The 21,771-nt window shown below is 37.8% G+C and overlaps 1 protein-coding gene and 1 long non-coding RNA gene across 3 annotated transcripts; one reads left to right on the top strand and one right to left on the bottom strand.

Moving 5' to 3' along the window:
• Window positions 1-9,667: 9,667 nt before the first annotated feature.
• LOC150035695 (uncharacterized) lies at window positions 9,668-14,233 on the top strand. The gene is made up of 5 exons (XM_090314401.1): window positions 9,668-10,156; window positions 10,263-10,448; window positions 10,889-12,041; window positions 12,289-12,665; window positions 12,884-14,233. The coding sequence occupies exons 1-5, from the start codon at window positions 9,668-9,670 to the stop codon at window positions 14,231-14,233; spliced, it is 3,555 nt and encodes a 1,184-aa protein (XP_090170527.1).
• Window positions 14,234-17,453: 3,220 nt separating this feature from the next.
• On the bottom strand, window positions 17,454-21,516 carry LOC120079367 (uncharacterized). Of its 2 annotated transcripts, none has more exons than XR_016530123.1 (2): window positions 21,237-21,516; window positions 17,454-17,818 (listed from the first exon to the last, which is right to left on the bottom strand). It is a non-coding gene; the product is annotated as an uncharacterized LOC120079367 (long non-coding RNA). The 2 variants fall into 2 exon arrangements; XR_016530124.1 differs by lacking the exon at window positions 17,454-17,818 and adding an exon at window positions 20,488-21,046 and having other exon boundaries at window positions 21,237-21,513.
• Between the last annotated feature and the right edge of the window lie 255 nt (window positions 21,517-21,771).

Raw genomic sequence — 21,771 nt, forward strand, 5'->3', positions numbered from 1 at the left:
AAAGGGAGAGAATAATTTTATTATTTGATTATAATTCTATAGTTAGGGTTTTTCATTCTTGTAAATATTTTGTGATATTATCCTTTTCTATGCTTTGTACACTTGTATATATTCATATATTTGGTGAATGAATAAAGTATTCTGATTCTTTCTCAAATCTAAGAGTTTTACATGGTATCAGAGCCCTCTAAACAAACTTAGGGTTTTGTGAACCTTAGGGTTTGAGAATTTGGAACCCGTTTGTGATACGTTTAGGGTTTTGTGGAGAGGTGAGTTTACACTTTTGCTCACAGTCGTCGTCTTTGGTTCGTTCGCCGTCGTTAGCTGCCGCCGCTGCAGCCATCAGCCGCCGCCGCCGCCGCTGGAAGAAAAAAAAAGGCTATTTTTTCGACACCGCCCAGTCCATCGAGGAGCCCAGCCGCCGATCTACAAAACCCCAAAGTTCGGATCCCATCTGACTGGCGCGTCAGGCTCACGCGCTGATTGTTCTTCTTCGCCGTCCGTCCACGCACCGGCGGGTGTAGGCGCGTGCACCATTGTTTTTGGTTCGTCTTCTATGGGTTTCCTGAGTTTTGTTGACTCTTCTTGATGGTGTATTTGTTTGGGATATATAGATATACTCATCGCTTGTAAAGACATCTCTTCGGTAAATTAGGGTTTGATTCTCTGCTGCCCGGCGTCTATTTTTTGAGGTAATGGCTGATAAGAAACCAGTAGTTATGTTTGAGATTGTTCCTATGGTGTCAAAAGTAACTAAATACAAGTTGAATGGATCCAACTACTATTCGTGGAGATCAAATGTTCGCCACTTTATTAGAAGCATAGAGATGGATGATCACATCACAGAAGAGCCACCGATTGATACTAATAAGAAGATTTGGTGGAGGGACGATTCAAGGATGCTTCTACAAATCAAGAATTCTATTGACCGTGAAATTATTGAACTAGTAAATCACTGCGAATCAGTCAAGGAACTATTAGAATACTGGATTTCCTTTATTCAGGGAAAGAGAATATTAATAAGGTGTTTGATGTTTGTAAGACTCTATATCAACCTGATCAAAGAGAAAAATCTCGTACAAGCTACTTTATGGAGGTTAAAAATACATGCACGGAATTCAATGCCTTGATGCCAATCAGCACGGATCCAAAAGTTCTAATGGATCAACGTGAAAAGTTGTTTATCATGAGCTTTTTAGTAGGTCTTACACCTAAATATGAGATGGGCAAAGATCAAGTGTTGTCAAGCTCAAATATCTTCTCGTTGGAAGAAGCTTAGACTCGAATACTTCGTACTGAAAAGACACAAGTAGTTACATCATCTGATTCTAGCAGTACTTTGATTGAGCGCACAAATGATTATAGAGGTAATAAGGGGGCTGAATCAAATAGCTTTAAACGTCATCCAAATAACCAAAGATCAAATCCAGGAGGTATTGTTTGCTATTATTGTCATAAACCTAGCCATACGAAGCATGAATGCAGAAAATTATTGAATAAGAGTCAGAAGATGCCATCACCCTCTGCACATGTCGCCTCTACTCCTGATAATCTTGACAAGTCAATTACGATTTCTGCAGAGGAGTTTGCTAAATTTCAGCAGTATCAAGAGTCATTGAGGGCATCATCTTCTACTCCCATTACGGCCATCGCAGAGACAGGTAACATTTCTAAATGCCTTCTTTCCTCCACGTCAAAATGGGTCATTGACTCTGGCGTTATAGACCATATGACAGGTAACCCCAGTTTATTCTCTAACCTTTGTACATCTACCTCTTCACCTAATGTCACTATAGCTGATGGAACCTCCATTCCTCTTTTAGGATCAAGAACCTTCCATCTTACTGAATCAATTCTTTGTCATCAGTTTAAAATTTACCACATTTCTTGTTTAATTTGATATTGGTCAGTAAACTCACTCGTGTTCTTCATTATTGTCTCCTTTTTTCCTGGTTATTGCTTATTTCAGGATCTTACGACGAAATAGACTATTGGTAAAGGGCGTGAATTTGGAGGTCTTTACATCTTTGAACCACAAATACCTACGGCCATCACATGCTCAAGCGTGTCGTCTCCCTTTGAAGAGCATTGTCGTTTGGGTCATCCGTCTATCTCTGTGTTGAAGAGTCTTCGTTCATAACTTCAACATTTGTCTTCTTTAGATTGTGAGTCATGCCAGTTTGCTAAATTTCATCGTTTGAGTTTGTATCCTCGAGTCAATAAATGAGCTAGTGCTTCTTTTGAATTTGTCCATTTTGATGTTTAGGGTCCATGTCTTGTTGAGTCCAAAGGAGGGTTTAGGTATTTTGTTACATTTGTCGATGACTATTCTCGTGTTACGTGGTTATATTTAATAAAAAGTCGTTCTGAATTACTTTCTCATTTTCGTAACTTCCAAGCTGAAATTCAAACTCAGTTTAGTGGTGCTTTTAAAATCCTACGGAGTGATAATGCTAAGGAATATTTCTCTCATACACTCAAGACTTATTTAGATGCCCATGACATTCTTCATCAATCTTCTTGTGTCGATACTCCATCTCAAAATGGGGTTGCAGAACGAAAGAATCGTTATCTCCTTGAGACAGTCAGAGCTTTGATGTTTCAGATGCATGTTCCAAAATCCTTTTGGGCTAATGTTGTTTCCATAGCTTGTTTCTTAATAAATTGCATGCCCTCTTCCATTCTTAAGGGTGAGATACCTTTTTGTACTTTATGCCCCAAGTAACATTTGTTTCCCATTCCACCCAAAATATTTGGTTGTACCTGCTTTGTTCGGGATGTTCGGCCTCAGCATACCAAGCTGGATCCAAAGTCCTTAAAATATGTTTTCCTTGGCTATTCCCGAGTCTAAAACGGGTATCAGTGTTATTGTCCTAGTCTAAATAAATATTTCGTCTCTCCTGATATCACATTTTTTTAACATACCCCATTTTTTTCATCACCATCATTCTCTCCGAATAAGAGTTAGGGGGAGCATAAGGAATTAGATGATGATTTCCTTGTCTACACAGTTACTTCTCCCTCCGATCCTCTTCCTGATTCATCTCAACCTGTGGCTACCTCTACTCTTCCACCCATCGTTAAGGTCTATACTCGACGATAACCTCCTTCAGTTCCATGCCCTGTACCAGAGTCTTTTTCATCATTGGATCCAGAAACGAGTGATGATCTTCCTATTGCTCTTCGTAAAGGTAAACGTACATGTGCTCATCCTATTTCCTCTTTTGTTTCATATAACCATTTGTCGCTTTCCACATGTTCATTCATTGCATCCTTAGAGTCTATATCCATCCCTAAAACTGTTCATGAGGCTTTGTCTTATCCTGGTTGGTGTGCTGCAATGGTGGAGGAGATGACTGACTGCCTTAGATGATAATTGTACTTGGGATTTAGTTTCTCTCCTTGCAGGAAAGAAGGCTATCGGTTGCAAATGGGTATTTGCGGTTAAAGTCAATCCTAATGGTTCTATTGCTCGGTTAAAAGCGCGCCTTGTAACGAAAGGCTATGCACAAACTTATGGCATTGACTATGCTGATACTTTTTCTCCTGTAGCAAAAATGGCATCTGTGCGGTTGTTTATTTCATTAGCTTCAATCAATCATTGGCTTTTACATCAGTTTGATATTAAAAATGCATTTCTTCATGGTGATCTTCAAGAAGAGGTGTATATGGAGCAACCACCAGGGTTTGTTACTCAGGGGGAGAATGGAACGGTGTGTCGCCTTCGTAAATCCTCGTATGGATTAAAGTAGAGCCCACGAGCTTGGTTTGGTAAATTTAGTCAGGTGATTGAAAGTTTTGGAATGTGGAAGAGCATGTCAGATCATTCAGTCTTTTTTACGAGATCTGAGGGTGGTGTCATCTTGTTAGTCATATATGTGGATGATATTGTGATTATTGGTCATGATTCTTTAGGTATCCAGTCTCTAAAGACCTTTTTTCATAGTCAATTCCATACAAAAGATTTGGACATGTTGAAATACTTCTTAGGAATTGAGGTAATAAGAAGCAAGAAAGGAATTCTATTATCACAGAGAAAATATGTACTTGATTTGTTGACTGGAACAGGAAAGCTAGGGGCCAAGCCATGTAGTACCCCAATGATGCCCAACTTACAGCTCACAAAAGATGGAGAATTGCTAAAAGATCCTGAAAGATATAGGAGGTTAGTGGGAAAACTTAATTACCTTACAGTGACTCGACTCGACATAGCCTATTCAGTAAGTATTGTGAGTCAGTACATGTCATGCCCTACAGTTGATCGTTGGGCTGCATTGGAACAGATTCTTTGTTATTTGAAGGCTACTCTCGGGCGTGATTTATTATATAAGGATTATGGTCATACTAATATTGAATGTTTCTCAGACGCCGATTGGGCAAGATCTAAAGAAGACAGAAGATCAACTTCGGGGTACTGTGTGTTTGTTGGTGGTAATTTGATTTCTTAGAATAGTAAGAAGCAAAATGTGGTGTCACGTTCAAGTGCAGAATCAGAATATAGAGCAATGGCACAATCTGTGTGTAAATTGATTTGGATATATGAATTTCTTGTTGAGTTGGAATTTGAAATCACCACACCGACAAAGTTGTGGTGTGATAATCAAGCAACACTTCATATTGTTTCTAATCCAGTTTTTCATGAAAGGACTAAACATATTGAAGTTGATTGTCATTTTGTACGTGAGAAAATTCAACAAGGGTTGGTATCTACAGGATATGTGAAGATGGGAGAACAATTAGGAGATATCTTCACGAAAGCATTGGATGGAAGACGTATAAATTATCTATGTAACAAGTTGGGCATGATTAACATATATGCTCCAACTTGAGGGGGAGTGTTATAATTCTATAGTTAGGGTTTTTCATTCTTGTAAATATTTTGTGATATTTTCCTTTTCTATACTTTATACACTTGTATATATTCATATCTTTGGTGAATGAATAGAGTATTCTGATTCTTTCTCAAATCTAAGAGTTGTACAAGGAGTATACACGAAAATACCGATACTGAGACATCAATGGAATTAGAGGGTTTACTGTAGGGCACCCTTCTAAACCCTAGGCCCAAAATCGTAAATTACCCATAATTTTTATTTTATATACAATTTAGTTTTTGGGGGCAACGACCTCGAGTCCCACTTGGGCGTGTTGCCCCTGGACCTCAACTTGCCGATCGGTCATCGAGACCCTTGTGCCAAATAGCAGATTCAAGATACTCCAACAATAGAAATTTGACCATGGGATTCTAATGCGATCAAACATTAAAGAAGAAAATCTCCAAGAATTCTCGAAGGAATGTTTATTATGGCAAGCCAATAACAAATGATTAACCCTGAACCTACTGACTAGGTAACAACTAACTAACCACCAACTTAAACAATTAACCATTTGAATAAAAGTTACAAGGATAAAATACAACTTTGGTCCTTGAAATTTGGAGTTAGTATCTATTTGATCTTAAGATTTCAAAAGTGACATTTTAGTAATTGAGGTTTAAATTAATTACTAAATCAATCAAGTTTCAAGTTCATTCCTCTGGTAGAAGACTGTTTGGTTGGAAAGTTTTTGTCTAATAAGATTTTTGTGGCAAAGTTAACCCTCATTATTGTTGTCTCTTTAATTATTATTGATCTATTGTACTTTGATTTTTTGGTTTTCGAATGTATTTTGTATTGGGATATAATGAGGGTGCTAAGGTTGTGTCAACTTAGTTGAGATATCCGGTGCGCCTGTTGACCTCTTGTTCTCTATTTGTTCCATGCTTTTAATGTTTCTTTGTATCTTGAGCAATAATCTATTTTCATTTCATCATTGAAAAGTTTTGTTTCTGTTAAAAAAAAAAAAGAAAATAATTGAGGTTTAGAAAATAGTTCTAAATGGTCCATATGTTAAATTGATTGTTAGCTGAGTAACGAAAAAATGACGTGGCATTGTTTAGTCGTCAGATTTTAAATAACTTGTCAGTATTTGTTAATTTTATATTGTCTATATACTATGTGGATTTTCTCCCATTTTTTCCTTTATGCTCCCTGCTTCTTCCGTTATACTTATAAAAAAACTTCAATCAACTTCTTCCTTTCAGGAGCTTCAAGAATCTCCCTTCTACCTTCCATTCTCTCTTTCTCCTCTTCCGCCTCGACCCAATACTGTTCACCTCATCCATTCCTTCGACACACTCCCCTTCCCAGAAACCATTGCATAGACAATTGAATCTTATGCCTTAAACCCTGGAACTGTCACACTGTTAGTTGATTATCTTCATGTTGTCGAATCTTTTCCACAACCAGAAAGCACAATCCCACATACTCAATAACCAACCCTCTTCATTGTTGCCAAATCTTTCTAAAAAAAAATTCATTGGACATACAAGCCCAAACAATGGAACCACTAGCACCCAGTTTTGTTCCACGACCACCCTTTTGAATTAGAAATTTTTTTTTCTCATTGACAAGTGTAATATCATGCTCACAGGAGAGATGATAAATTAAACATTGTTTCCAAAATAATGTTTCTACTCTAATTGAACTTGTGATGGCGATTCCAAAGTCGTGTAATCTCAAAGACAACACGTGGACTAGAAAACCAAAAAAAAAGAAAAAGAAAAAACAATGAGAATTTTTCTTCATGGAGTTTGCAATTAAAGTTTTTTGCTGATTATTCTATTTAAGATATTAGTCTTAATTGGAACGCTTTTATTTCTTTACCGTAATCATGTACTCTTGGCTTTATTATGGGATTATTTTATATTGGGTTATGATGAGGGTGCTATGATTGTGTCAACCTAGTTGAGATAATTGGGTGCATCTACTGATTCTAGGATTTTGTATTTTAACATTTAGTTGTATCTTTGATCTTTATTACTCGATGTTTCTAGGTACTTTGAGCATTAGACTCTTTTCATTATATCAATGAAAAGCTTCGTTTCCATTTCAAAAAAAAAAGAAAAAGAAGGAGAAATCGACGGTAAAGGAGCTTTGGCATTAGGGTTTTGGGTATTAGGTTTGTGGGAATTATGCTTATTGGTTGTGAAAGAGATTCGACAACTTATTTGGAGATGAGAAAATCAAAAATTGGTGTGATGGTTTTGGCATTTGAAGGTGTAGGATTCGGTTGGCTATGCGGTGGTTTTTAGGAATGGGAGTGTTACAAAGTGATGAGGTGAATGGTGAGGTGAGGCAGTAACAACAGTGAGGTGGCAGAGGATAGATTGGAGAAGGAGAAGGAGAAGGAGAGATTAGGGAAGGAGGTGGATGGGAGGTTATCAGAGGTACCTAGGAAGAAGCCAATTGAATGTTTTCTTCCCTTTCTTAGTTAAGTTTTCTTTACTATGGGAGGAAGAAGGGGGATGGATGAGAGAAGAAAAAAATGGCACTTAATATAAAAACAATATGAAATGAATAAATATTGTTAGTCATTTGAAGTTCGTCAGTTCAACAATGTTGCATCATTTTTCTTTAGTTAACTAATGGTCAATGTATCACAGAGACCATTTAGAATTTAGAAATATTTTCTAAATATTAGGACTAAAGTGTCACATTTGAAATCTTAGAGACCAAATAGACTAAACACCAACTCCAAACTTCAGGGAGCAAAAGTGTATTAAATCCAATTTACAAAATAGTTACTAATTAGGCCACATCATTCAGAAAAAAGAACTCGCCCTCAAGCTTACAAGATATCAAAGTTGGGACCTTGCTTCAGAATTAGTTCTTCCAATGATTAGAATAAACTGCATTGAGTATGATGATTTCAGCCAATCAAAATTCCAATGCAACATCTTATCAAACTTCTAAATAATTATAAATTTGTAAAATTGACCTGTATTTGCTCTTGGGTTCCTGAAAAAGCATGATTTCTAAATTGAAAATCTCCATCAAAATTCTTTGAAGTTCTGTATTTGCCTCCGAGTCTCCATTTCATCATAACATTGTAGGCTCCTTCTTGGTTGATTCTTTAGTTCAGCCATTGTCTTCCCAAGCAAACAAGAAATCATCATCTTCCTCAAAGTCTTGGCATCTTCCAAATAATAAAAAATAATTTTTTTTATAAAAAAAATGCTATCTTCTCTCTCCTCTCTCCTCCCCTTCTCCCTTCCCCCGTATCCCCCTTTCCGACCACCCCACCGGAGCCCACCATGCCTTCCTCAGCCTTCCCTCCCTCTGACCGCCTCTCCCTCCCCTCCCCCCCCCCCCCCCCCCCCTTCCCCTTTTCCTCCCCTGTTTCAGCCCTGCTCTCCAGCCTTGGCTTTACCATACCAAACCACGCTGGTATTTTAGCTCTTCAGTCAGTCCCAGACTCCATGGAGGTGAAGAGTTGCAAAATAGGTGTCCATTTCTTCTATATGTGGAAAGTGAGCAATGGATTTTTCATAGAAGACTTGAAAAAAGGACAAAAAGTTCTCTTTTCTTCATTAATGGTGCAATGGCTAGAGGGTAACTTGAAGAGATTACTGTATGGCTCATCTTTTGAATTTTTTCTCCTTAAAGAAAGGGTTGATCAGTGTGTCATTCACCTCTCCAAATTCCTGGGAAGTAGGGGTTGGTTCATAGAATGTGCAGTCTGGCCCTCATCGGGTGGAAGGAAAAACATTCACATCCCTTTTGGGGATAGCACCTCAGGTTGGCAAGGATTCAATGATATGGTCAGTGGCGGCCTCAAGAATTCCTCATCAAACTTGTGTTCTTTTGAGAACAAATCCCCCCTTTCAGTTGTAGACAAGCCATCACTGAGCCCCCCTCTTTAGCCACAGACTTTCCCAAGGAACCAGAGTTCCCCTGTCTCCCCTGTTTCGGTGGTCAAAAAACAGAATAGGCAGCATCAATGAGTGATCAAGCAAGTTGATGTGCTCCAACCTAATTTCTCTAACCTTTGGATTGTCTCACGTCTTTTTGAATTCGATAATTGGCTTGACATTTGTAAGGCACTCAAAGACCACTTTCAATCTAATATTATTATCAATCCTCTATTTGCAGAAAATGCCCTGGTAACAATGGATCGAGACTCATTGGATGAACTAGATAACTTCTCAAGCAAATGGCATAAATTTGGCTCCTTCCATCTGAAATTCGAAAGATGGAACAACTCCTCCCATGGCAGACCAACTTATGTCAGGGGTTATGGGGGTTGGATCTCTATCAAGAACTTACCCCTGGATTATTGGTGCAGACAGACCTTCGAGGCCATTGGGAAATACTTTGGGGGATTAGAAAGCATAGCTATGGAGACACTTAACTTGATCAATGTTTCAGAGGCCAAAATTAAAGTGAAGGAGAATCTTTGTGGTTTTATCCCAGCAACAATTGAAATATCAAATGAAAAAAGAGGATCAATCTACTTGAATTTTGGAGATATCTCATCATCCAGCCCTCCTAGTAAGGTCAATGGTGACTTATTTGAATCTAAGGTCATTGGTGACTTATTTGAATCTGACTTTACAAATCCTATTGATTTAATTCGGATTAATGAAGTTAAAAGTGATGAAGGCTTTTTTTGTGAGCCATTAAATTCAAATTCAACTTCCTACTTCCCTCTAATTGCAACATTAAGTTCTCTAGAAGTCTAGGAGCCTTTGTGGATAATAAAGAAAGCAAGATGAGAGAGATTGAATCTAAGGCCAAGAAGTTAAGAGGTCGTTCGAAATCTGAGCCGCCCCCCCAAATCATGCCTCATGCCTCTGCCTTTTGATCTTCCCGAGCAGCCACCTTCAGCGCCGTCTGCAGAGGACAAAGTCTTAGTTAAAGAAAAAATTACAGAGGGGCGCGACCATTCAACTTCCCCTCAAAAAGGCACCAAGAATGATCTATTGATTGAAAGTAAAACAGAGGGTTGTGACCCTTCGAATTCTTCTCACAAAGGTGCCAAAATTGACTCGGGAAAACCCGGTCCAACCCTTCCTAATCAAAATGTCGGTTCGTCTTCAACCAAGTTTGAGAAGTCTGTTACTCAAGATTTTATCACAGAGAAGCCGAAGGCCTTGGTCTCCATTCCTTCCTCCCATAGACGGATCCAAAAGGTGAAAAAGATTAAGACACTCAAACATCACATTTTTGCAAAATCGAATTCATTTGGGCTGAGTCCTTTTCCTAGACACTTCATCAGAAAGCACACATCCTTTCAAAACACTTGGTTAGCCATCTCCAACCCGGATATTCTTGAAGTAAGTTGTGCTAACCTATAAGCCAACCCTTAAACTTTGAGGTCTGATAGGGAGAGTCCTATCCAACCTTCTCTACATTGCACCCGAAGTGATAACATCTCTTCAGATAGCCAATTTCCCAACCTTCCCCTCTTCATTCCCCCAAGACTTAAATGATGACTTGTTAGCTAGTGTGAGCAGTGAGGAACTGGATATTAATGATGATGAAGATAAAAAAGAACTTGATGACAATCAAGAAGGCATGGACTTCTCCCTAAGTCAGCTCTTCCGCCCCCTGGATGAACATTCACAGGTTAGTGAAAGCATTTTCCCGACCCCCCCTCTAAATTTGTCAGTTGTACCACAAAATCTACACTCCATCATAAAAGAGTGTGATTTCATTTTAGCTTGATCAAAAGGAAAAGTGTTGAAGAATCCTCGGTGAGCCTTAATGAAGATAGTTACTTGGAACACATGAGGTTTAAGGGATTCATCAAAAAGACTGCTTCTAAAAAGATTTCTGAAAAAAGTCAATCCGGATATTGTCCTTATCCAAGAAACAAAAAAAGACAGAATTGAGGGCTCATTTATCAAAAGACTTTGGAGCTCAAAAGAGGTAGGATGGGTCTTGGTGGAAGCTAAAGGAAAATCGGGAGGCATACTCACAATGTGGGATGAGAGCAAAATCTAGTCTCCGACAGCTCAAAAGATGAATTCTCCCTTTCAATCAAATGTCAAACGTTAAACAAAAAGATCTGCTGGATAACAAATGTATATGGTCCTTGTGATTACCATGAAAGGGGAAGATTGTGGGTAGAATTATCCTCTCTGGCAGAAATATTTGATGATCCATGGTGTATTGGTGGAGACTTCAACAACATTCGAAGAAGGCACGAGAGATATCCAGTTGGTAGAGCAACGAAAGACATGAATAACTTCAATAAGTTCATCAGATTAAACAACCCGCTGGAACTTCCACTCTCAAATGGACAATTCACTTGGTCAAGGGAAGGTAATGGTGCTTCAAGATCTCTCCTAGACCGTTTTCTTGTATCAAACACATGGGAAGAAGTTTTCGATAATTCAAGGGTTGCAAGACAAGCTAGAACCATGTCAGACTACTTTCCTCTTACCTTAGAAGCAGGAGCTTTTGAATGGGGGCCCTCACCATTTCGGTTTTGTAACAGCTGGCTGTGCAACAAGGATTGTTGTAAATTGATTGAAAAATCTTTGAAAATGAAGAAAAAACATAAATGGGCAGGCTTTACTCTCTCCACCAACTTAAGAGAAACAAAATCAGTCCTAAAGAAATGGTTTCATGACTATGAAAAAGAGAAGAAGATGAAAGAGGACAGCTTATTAACAGAAATTCATAGAAAAGACTCTCTAACAGTGGGAGTATTCCCTCAAGTCAGTGATGAAGATGCAGCCTTTTCCTTGAAGGCCGATCTACTAGCCCTTTACCAATTAGAAGAAAGAAGCCTCATCCAAAAATGCAAGCTAAAATGGTCAAAAGAAGGGGATGAGAACACTTCTTTCTTCCACAGATTCCTATCTGCCAGAAAAAGAAAAAACTTGATTGCAGAATTGCTTAATGATCAAGATATTCCAACCAAATCCACCCGGGATGTTGAAGATATTATTTTGGCCTTCTACTCATCTTTATACTCAAAATGTAATGTTTCTAGAGTCATTCCTATCAACCTTAACTGGTCAAGAGTCTCAATAAGTCAAAATGAGCAGCTGGTTGTAAGTTTTTCTGCTCTAGAAATCAAGCTAGCAGTGAAAGTGTTAGGAAAGAATAAGGCACCAGGGCCGGATGGCTTCACACCAGAATTCTTCATCCATTTTTGGCATCTTTTGAAAGACAACCTTATAAAAATGTTTGATGACTTCTACAGCAATGGTAAGCTCAATTCATGTATTAAAGAGAACTTTATTTGTCTAGTTCCAAAAAAGACTGATGCAGTGAAAGTCAAAGACTTCAGACCAATTAGTCTCACTACCCACTTGTACAAGATAGCAAAAGTCCTAGAGGAGAGACTAAAAAGAATCATGCCAAGCATAATTGCCCCCACTCAAAGTGCGTTTATTGAGGGAAGACAGATCCTAGACCCCATCCTAATTGCAAATGAAGTAGTCGAGGACTATAGATCGAAAGGGAAGAAAGCTAAAGCTTGATTTGGAGAAAGCATTTGATAGAGTGGACTGGTCATTCCTTGAAAAAGTCCTAATTGGAAAGAATTTCAGCTCAAAATGGATATCTTGGATTTTGGGGTGCATCACCAATCCAAAATTCTCCATCTTTATCAATGGAAGGCCTCGTGGAAGGATAGTTGCATCTAAAGGAATTAGGCAAGGAGATCCCCTTTCTCCTTTCCTCTTCATCCTTGTGGGAGAAGTTTTAAATGCCTTAATCAACCGGTTACATGAGAAAGATTGCTTTGAAGGCTTTTTGGTTGGGAAGGATCAAGTCCACATTTCAATTTTGCAATTTGCCGATGACACCCTTATCTTTTGCAAATATGATGTGATATGTTAGAATCTCTTCGAGCTACTCTTGACCTTTTTGAATGGTGTTCTGGACAGAAAATTAATTGGGAGAAATCATCTCTTTGTGGTATAAACATTGGTCAAGACATGCTGAATAAGTGGGCAGAAAAGTTCAATTGTAAAGCAGAGCAACTTCCCCTTCTCTATTTAGGACTTCCTTTGGGAGGTTACCCGAAAAAGATTGATTTCTGACAGTCTATTATTGATAAACTTCATGGAACTCTTGATAAATGGAGAAGATACAACATTTCAAGAGGAGGAAGAGCAACCCTTTGTAAGTCGGTACTCTCAAACCTCCCCACTTACTACATGTCTTCCTTCTTGATTCCTAATAAAGTGTTGCATATCTTAGAAAGAATTTTGAGGAATTTCTTTTGGGAAGGCCACAAAGGGGGTAATCTAAATCATTTAGCCAAATGGGAATTTGTGTCCAAATATTATGAAGAAGGTGGCCTCGGTTTGGGTGGATTAAAAGAGAAAAATCTAGCTCTTTTAGCAAAATGGGGCTGGAGATTCCAGCTTGAAAGCTCTTCCCTTTGGTGCAGAGTGGTCAAAAGTATACATGGCAATAGCATTTTCAGGGGTCACACCTCCGGTAAGGCAGTGGGCTGCCTTAGAAGCCCATGGATCAGCATTTCAAGAGCTTGGTTGAAGGTGGAAAATCTGTCGGTGTTTGTCTTGGGCAATGGGCTTAATATTGGCTTTTGGTTAGATACTTGGATGGGCAATCTTCCCCTTTCATCCAGATTTTCCAGATTATTTAGATTGGCCACTCATCCAAATGGCTCTGTGAGAGAGCATTGGGACCACACCACCAACTCTTGGAGCATCTCTTTTAGGAGGTACTTAAAAGATGAAGATATTACTAAATTTCAAGATTTGTTAAGTCTCATCTCTAGCTTAAAGGTGCAAGATCGCCCGGACTCAAAGGTTTGGTCTTTGGATCCCAATGGAGCCTTCTCGGTTAAATCTTTATCCAACTTCCTTCGCAAAGCCCCCCGAATTGATCCTCTACTTTATGAAGCTCTTTGGAAATCAAAAAGTCCAAGGAGAATAAACATAGTCCTTTGGATAATGGTTTTTGGGTCCCTAAACTGCTCAAGTGTGCTGCAAAAGAAGCTTGCCTCTCACTATCTCTCCCCCAATATGTGTGTTTTGTGTAAGAAGAATGGGGAAGACCAACGACACCTATTTTTTAACTGCGTTTATGCACAAAGTTGCTGGTTTTCGCTCTTCAATATCTTCTATTTGAGCTGGTCCTTTGGAGCAGAATTTAGCCTAAATGTGCAGCAGCTGTTGATAGGGGTGGCTGTCAAGAAATCGCACCAGATTCTGTGGGTCAATGCTGTCAAGGCTGTTTTATCTGAATTATGGTTTGAACGGAACCAAAGAGTCTTCCAAGACAAGGAAACCCCGTGGTTCTCAAGATTTGAAGCTGCCAAGTTGAAAGCATCTCTTTGGTGCTCCCTCTCAAAATCCTTTGCAGAATACTCTTGCCAGGAAATCAGTCTAAATTGTCATTCTTTCTTTTCTCCAGCTTTCTGAAGTTCTCATTGCTTTGTTTTTAGTTGTCTTTGGTTGTCTTTTGTTATGATTTTCCAGTTTCTCTCTTTATCAGTTCAAGTATTGTTTCCCATTGTATCGCTTAATTTTAAGGCTTTTCTAGAGTTAGGATGTGATGAGGGGTGCTAAGGGGGTGTCAACCTAGTTGAGATTCCCGGGTGCACCTGCTGATCCTTATGAATTCCTTGTAAATTGAGCATTAGTCTCACTTCATTTTCTTAATGAATAAAGAGACTCGTTTCCTTTTCAAAAAAAAAAAAAAAAAAAAGTCTTGGCATCTTCCTCGTCCCTAGTCTACTGCCTCGTCTCATTGAAAAATACCTACTGCTTCTTTATACTCTCATTTGATCATTTTAATATAAAAAACAAAAGAATTTGAGGCTGTCTTCCCTTTTGCTATTCTTCAAGTGGCTTTCCTTCATTTTAATCTGATGGATAACAGGAGTATCCATCAGGAGTTGGGCTTTTGGTCGGTCCCCCCGTGCGCGTAGTACTGGTCAATTGCCTTTCTCTTCTCTCTTTAGATAATGTAAGTTTCTTGTGGTCACTGATATGCTATGCAATGCATTTTTCTTTCATTTCCTCATAATGAAAGGTTGTTGTTCATATTAAAAACAGCATTTTTCTTTGGTCCTTAATTTGAACTGCTTTATATTTTGTTATGCCTTCGCTTTCCAGGCATATCTCTCCTTACCAGAGGGAGCTGCTTCTGTTGTTGGTCTTATAGCGCCGATGACAGATTACTATAATGTTATGGTGAGAGTGTACTGTGTTTTTTTTTTTCAATTATCAGAAATATAAAGTGGCACTGAACATCTGACTTGGGATTTGTTTGCGTCTCTTTCAAGTCTATGGTTTTGTTTTTTTGATTGATATTGTGTCTGATTCCGTTGAATAAGTCCAGCTACCAATGCAATCATCTATTTGTAAAGTAAAAGGATAGACATTTTGAGACTAGTCTCTATTGCACTTTTACCATACTCACATTACTCACAAGCTCAACTGAGAGTATGAACTTCTATTTATTGGAAAAGTTTCCTAAGGGCTCAAGTAAAAAGAAACAGTTCTTAAATTTTTTTCTGGTGAGAAGCCTAAATAGATTTCTTCAAGATTATATTAAGACTAGTGATATTCTCACTGGAGCTCAAATAGAAGACATCTCTAGAGTTCAAGATATTTCTCGAATAGTTTGAATGTTTTCTTAGATCCTCCAAGATAGTTCTAGAGTCATTGTTGCAATAGCTTGAATATTCCTCTTCAATAGTGTTGCATTTACTTTTACATTGCCATGGTAAGCTTAGTCCAAAGGTAGTTGGCATATTGATCGGAGGTTCAATCCCCACTTTCGTAATTGTTGTACTAAAACAATGTTACACTTCTATTTTTTAAAATAAAATAATTTTATTTTATTTTATTTATTTATTTTTATTTGTTGACAATAATCAAACACTCTTACATTTCCTTCAACTTTAACTATTCTAGATATCTCCATTGTACCAAGTTGTCATACAAATTTGATGCATTCAATCCTTTTGTGAATGCCTTCTCAATTTGGTCTTGTGCCTCCACATATTACCTTTCTCTGCTAACTTCCCAAGAAGGAGGTCGCATTCTATGGAAAAGGAAGTTGGAGACTTCAAGTGGAAATAATTCTGGTGAAGGTTTCCAGGATTTCGTCTTATTATTCACCACTAACAATACTTCATGTTAAATACAAGAAATAAGGCCAAAAAACAGTGATGCGTACTAATAAGGAGGTTGCATTCGTCTTGGTGTGCTCTTTCTCAAAGCCGTAGTCTCCTTTCATTTTCTCAATGAAACGTTTTGGTTCTTGTTAAAAAAAAAAAACTTATCAGATGATTTTTGTTTACAAGCTGCAATGCAACAACACTTTGTTCTATTTCTTTTTTCTTTTCCAATTCATATGCTTAGAATTTTTAATATAGTCAATTGATAATTGACAGGGAGGTAGTGATAGTGAACGTGAGAATTATGATGCTTCAGGTTTTCAAGCACTTCCGGAGACTAATCAAGTAAAAGTTCAATTGAGCGTCTCAAATGAAGGCCATTTTAATACTCATTCTGTTGCAGCAAGTGGTGGATGCTTGTCTTCACTTAGGAGTTTATATTATGGTAAGATGCAAACAAAATGCTATTGTGCATGAGGGGCTGTTTTTTTTTTCCTTCTTTTGTTGGCAACTGGCATCATGGAGGCTTGGAAAATCATGCTTTCCCATACTCCCACAAGAGCTCTAAAACATCCGTCCAAATTCCCCATGAGGTAGCCGTAGCACAACAACATGGTTTCAAAGAGCCTTAATTGCACACTTGTCTTGATGATGTAGTTGGAGAAGACCGAGGGCTTCATTGATGGAGCTGGGTTCTCTATAAAGTTCAGGAAGGACAAACAACTCCCCGTAAGAAAGGTGGAGAAAGAGTACAATAATGTTTAACTCACAGATTGACCAAAACACTTAAGCTGATGGGTTATGATAAATTTAATTATATGAACAATTTAACATTCTCTCCCCGTTTTTAGGCTTGGAAATTGTAAAAGATGCAACATATATATGTGTGTGATATATGCATACAGTAAGATGTATACATATGTATATATTTTGAAAAGGATACAAAACTTTTCATTAAAATAAATGAAAAGAGACTAATGCTCAAAATACAAAGAACTAAAAATAGTGAGTACAAATACATCGAGCCAAAAGACTGCTGTAAAGAGAAAGGCAGTCAATCCAAATTAAGCATAAATCTTGGATGTAAAAGTCATCAAAGAACTTAGAGAGAACGCCAAATGGAGACAATAATTCAGGTGACTGCGAAGTGAACAATCCATTCAATTACTTTTCTTGAAAAGATCTCAAATTTCTCTTGAACCAAATTTCTTCCACAACCTGAATTTTAGATTCATCCCACAAAATTAGCATGCCACCAGATCTACCCCACACTTCCACTTGTACCCAACTAATGCCTTTAGAGTTCTAAATAGACTAATACCGAAATTAGCCATTTTAATCTCTTGCAATAAAACCACGTCAAGATGCAATCTGAAAAACCTTTTCAAAGCCACTCGTTTTGAAGCACTTCCTAAATCATGAACATCCTAGGACCTCCCAGGTTTTGAACATAGGACCTCCCTCTCTGATACCATGTTAAATCACCAATTGACTCAAAAGCTTAAGCTGATGGGTTATGGTAAATTTAATTATATCAACACTTTAACAAATAAAAATTATACATAAAGTTGCTCAAACTCCCCAAGAAGGAACGTATTCAAATCAACCTATAACCTAAAACTTATGAGAAAAATTCAAAACTGAGCCCAGAGACCAATAGAGGTCAACAGAAAAAATAAGCCCAAGAAACCTCAATAAAAAACATTCATTGTATCTAAAAACCATCATGTAAACTGCACAACCGGACACTTAAAAATCTAGAAAAAATAAAACTTGGCTAAAGCTAATCAACAATCTATATCTCCAGCTCCAAAGCATGATATCGACTTTTAGTGCCAACAGCAACATCTTCTGCGAACAACAGCAATGGCTGAGGCATCTACAAACCAAGATCATATCAACATAATTAAACTGTCACAGACGCCACCTTGCCTGATTTATTTTATTTTATTCTTATTTTAACAAAAAGCAACTCATAGATACAACAAAATGAATATATTCAAGTGATGCAAACTCCCCATTGGAGTCTTGATGTAGGAACAATCTTCTTAATTCTTAAGTTCTTTGTTAGTTTTCTTTAAATCTTGTCTATTACTTATGTTTCAGTTTTGGGCTATCTTCTTAGTCGGTTGCCATCTTTGGGTTATCTTCTTAGCCGGTTGCCATCTTTTCTGTTCCCTACCTCCTTATAAATATAGCAGCTTAGTTGACAAGTGAGAAACCCTAATCTAGAGAATATAAAATTACAATAAAGGACAACTATACATATTCATTTAAATATATATTTTAACACTCCCTCTCAAGCAGAGCAAATATGTCAATCATGCCTAGCTTATTGCATAGATAGCTTATTCTTGCCCTATTTAAAGCTTTGTTAAGGATATCTCTTAATTGTTCAACAGTCTTCACATATCCTGTAGATATCAATCCTTCTTGTATTTTCTCGTGAATAAAATGACAATCCACTTCAATATGTTTAGTTTGTTCATGAAACACTGGGTTGGATGCAATGTGAAGTGCAACTTGATTATCACACCATAATTTAGCTATCATTGTAACGCCGGAGCCCATCTCAGATAAAAGTTGGTGTATCCACACTATTTCAACAGATTGTACCATGGCTCTATATTTTGACTCAACACTCGAACGTGAAACTAATTCGATTTCTTACTTTTCCATGACACTAAGTTTCCTCCTACAAAAATACAATATCCAGAGGTCGATCTCCTATCTTCTCGAGATCTAGCCCAATCAACATCTGAAAAACATTCAACCCTTGTATGACCATGAGATCCCATGTCCAGGTACAACTTTTAGATAACATAAAATTTATTCTACTACAGCCTAATGATCCACTGTAGGAGAAGACATAAATTGACTCACAATACTCACAGAATAAGCAATATCTGGTCATGTCACTGTTAAATAGTTCAACTTTCCAACTAATCTTTTATATCTCTCAGGGTCTTTAAATAATTCTCCTTCTTTAGCAAGTTGCAAATTTGGTATCATTAGAGTACTACATGGTTTGACTCCTAGTTTTATAGTCTCAGACAACAAATCAAGTACATATTTCTGTTGTGACAGATAAATACCTTTCTTGTTTCTCATTACTTCAATACTCAAGTAATACCAATGTCAGATTGTCGATAGAATATAGAATGATCAAAAGTACTTTTCTTCATACCAAAACATTTGAGTGCTCGACTAAACTTACCAGACCATGCAAGAGGACTTTGTTTCTGTTCATACAAAGATTTTCAAAAGCGATACACCTTATCATTCTCCCCCTAAGCAAAAAATCTAGATGGTTGCTCCATATAAACTTCCTCCTGAAGATCACCATGCAAAAAAACATTTTTAATTTCAAGTTGATGCAAAGACCAATTGTGAGTAGCAACCATGGAAAGAAATAGTCGAATGGAATTTAATTTGGCAATGGGAGAAAATGTATCAGAATAATTAGTCCTATAGATTTGGGCATAATCTTTGGGAACAAGACGAACTTTCAACCGGGTCACTGTTCTATCAGGATTGACCTTTATAGCACACATCCATTTACACCCAATAGCCTTCCTTCCCACCGGACGCGAAACTAAATCCCAAGTACCATTATCATCCAAAGCAGTCATCTCCTCGATCATTGCACTATGCCACCCAGGATGAGATAAAGCAGTTAAGAATGTAGGTGGAATCAAGAGATGTAATAAAGGAATATGTGGGCAAAGACAACTGGTTATATGAAACAAACAAAGAAATAGGGTAAGTACAAGTGGAAGATCATTACTCGGTTCTGGATCAGATGTCGAAAAAGCCATTGGTGTAGGACATGTGTCTGAAGGTTGTTGTGGAGGTTTCCTATAGTAGACTCGAGTGATGAGTGGACGAGAAGGAGATATAGAAGAAGACGGAGTAGGAGATGATGTGGGAGAGGTAATCTCATAGATAAAAAGATCATCATCCTACATTGACAATGACTTGATGGTGAGGGACTAAAAGGTATGTCCTAAAAAAACGTAACATCAGGAGAGACAAGACACCTGTTAAGAGTAGGGCAAAAACAACGATAACCCTTTTGAACATGCGAATAGCCTAAGAAAATGCATTTCAAAGATTTGAGATCTAACTTGGTACAATGAGGATGAACATCCCGAGCAAAACAAACACAACCAAAGATTTTAGGGGCAATAGAAAACAAATCTTTCATAGAAAAGAGAACACGATGAGGAATCTCTCCATTGAGAACAGAGGAAGACAGTCTATTAATCAGGAAGCAAGCGGTGGAAACCACATCAGCCCAAAAAGGCTTTGGAACATGCATTTGAAAGGACAAGGCCCGAGCTGTTTCAAGTAGATGTCTGTTTTTTCTTTTTGCAACTCCATTTTAAGATGGAATGTCTGCATAAGAGGATTGATGAATGATACCTCACATAAGTAAGATCTAAGTACATGAGAGAAATATTCACCAACATTATCAATACATATTGTTTTGATAGAGACATTAAATTGAGTTTAAGTTTTAGCATGAAAAACACAAAAACGAGACAATAACTCAAAACACTTTTTCATTAAATATAACCAAGTCACACGAGAATAATCGTCAACATAAGTAACAAAATAACGAAAACCTATTTGGAAATAACTGGTCAAAGACCCCAAATATCAGAATGAACTAACTCAAATGGAGCACTGGCTCGTTTATGGACTCTAGGACTAGAACTAAGACGATGAAATTTAACAAACTGACATGAATCACAATTCAAAGAGGACAAAAAAAGAAATTCAGGATAAAGTTTCTTCAACACGAATGAAGAGGGATTGATATCTGGTGGATGTAAGAATGGGAATGAACTTCAAATGGGGATATAACTCCAGAGTAGGCCATAGGGTTTGATATCTAGTGGTAAAAAATGTAAAGGTCCCCCGACTCATGTCTTTTACCAATAAACTTCTTCGTCATACGATCCTGAAACAAGCAATAACTAAGAAAAAAGTAAGACACAACAATTAATATTGAATATGGGAATTCACCTCTTACCTTATACATATGATTTCATTCCTTGTAATTTGGGTTTACTTTTATTCTTTCCATATGTACATTTTTTTTCTGTTATAATGTTTTCCTTAATTAGCTATCATAGGTATATATATAAGGGATGCTCCCTTTTGTAAAATTATCATAAGAAATATAAGAAAAGTTCTGTATTCAACATGGTATCAGAGCCAACCCTATGAATCTTTTCTATATGTTTCATGTCTGAAACCCTAGAAAAGAAAACAGAAAATCTCAAACATACCTAGTTCCTTGCGTGAAGCTTCACGTCCGAAGAAAAACGCATCAAATCGCGTCGAACTAGTGGATCGCAACTAATTCGAAGCATCCACAGCCGAAACTCAGTCTTTGACCGACGACCAAGATCACGTTCATCAACCGGAAGTCATCAACCGTGGTTGTCGTTTCCTGAAAATCTCATCTCCGGTCGTGAACAGTCGCAGTTCGTGGGTGGAAAACCAAATCGTGGAAGTCATCGACAGAGCCTCGACGGTCAAATCGCGGAAGTTGAGTCGCACCAGAGTAAAATGGGTTAAGTTGCGGACTTGAAGAAAAATGGAATCGGGTCGGAGCCTTGTGGGTCGGATTGGGTTGCGGATCTGGGAGCAAAACGGAATCGGATCAATCAATTGTTTTTGACCGAATCGGATCGAGCAAATCGGAATCGGAATCGGTCGAATTGGATCGGATTCGGGTCTGTGATTCACAGGTCTGGAGTTGGGTCTGGAGCGTGAACCGGGTCTGGACGAATTTTTTGACCAGTTTTTATTGATTTTTTT

Source organism: Benincasa hispida, chromosome 6, assembly GCF_027475165.1.
Source record: "Benincasa hispida cultivar pf3 chromosome 6, pf3_genome.v1.1, whole genome shotgun sequence".
Classification (NCBI taxonomy): Eukaryota; Viridiplantae; Streptophyta; class Magnoliopsida; order Cucurbitales; family Cucurbitaceae; genus Benincasa; species Benincasa hispida.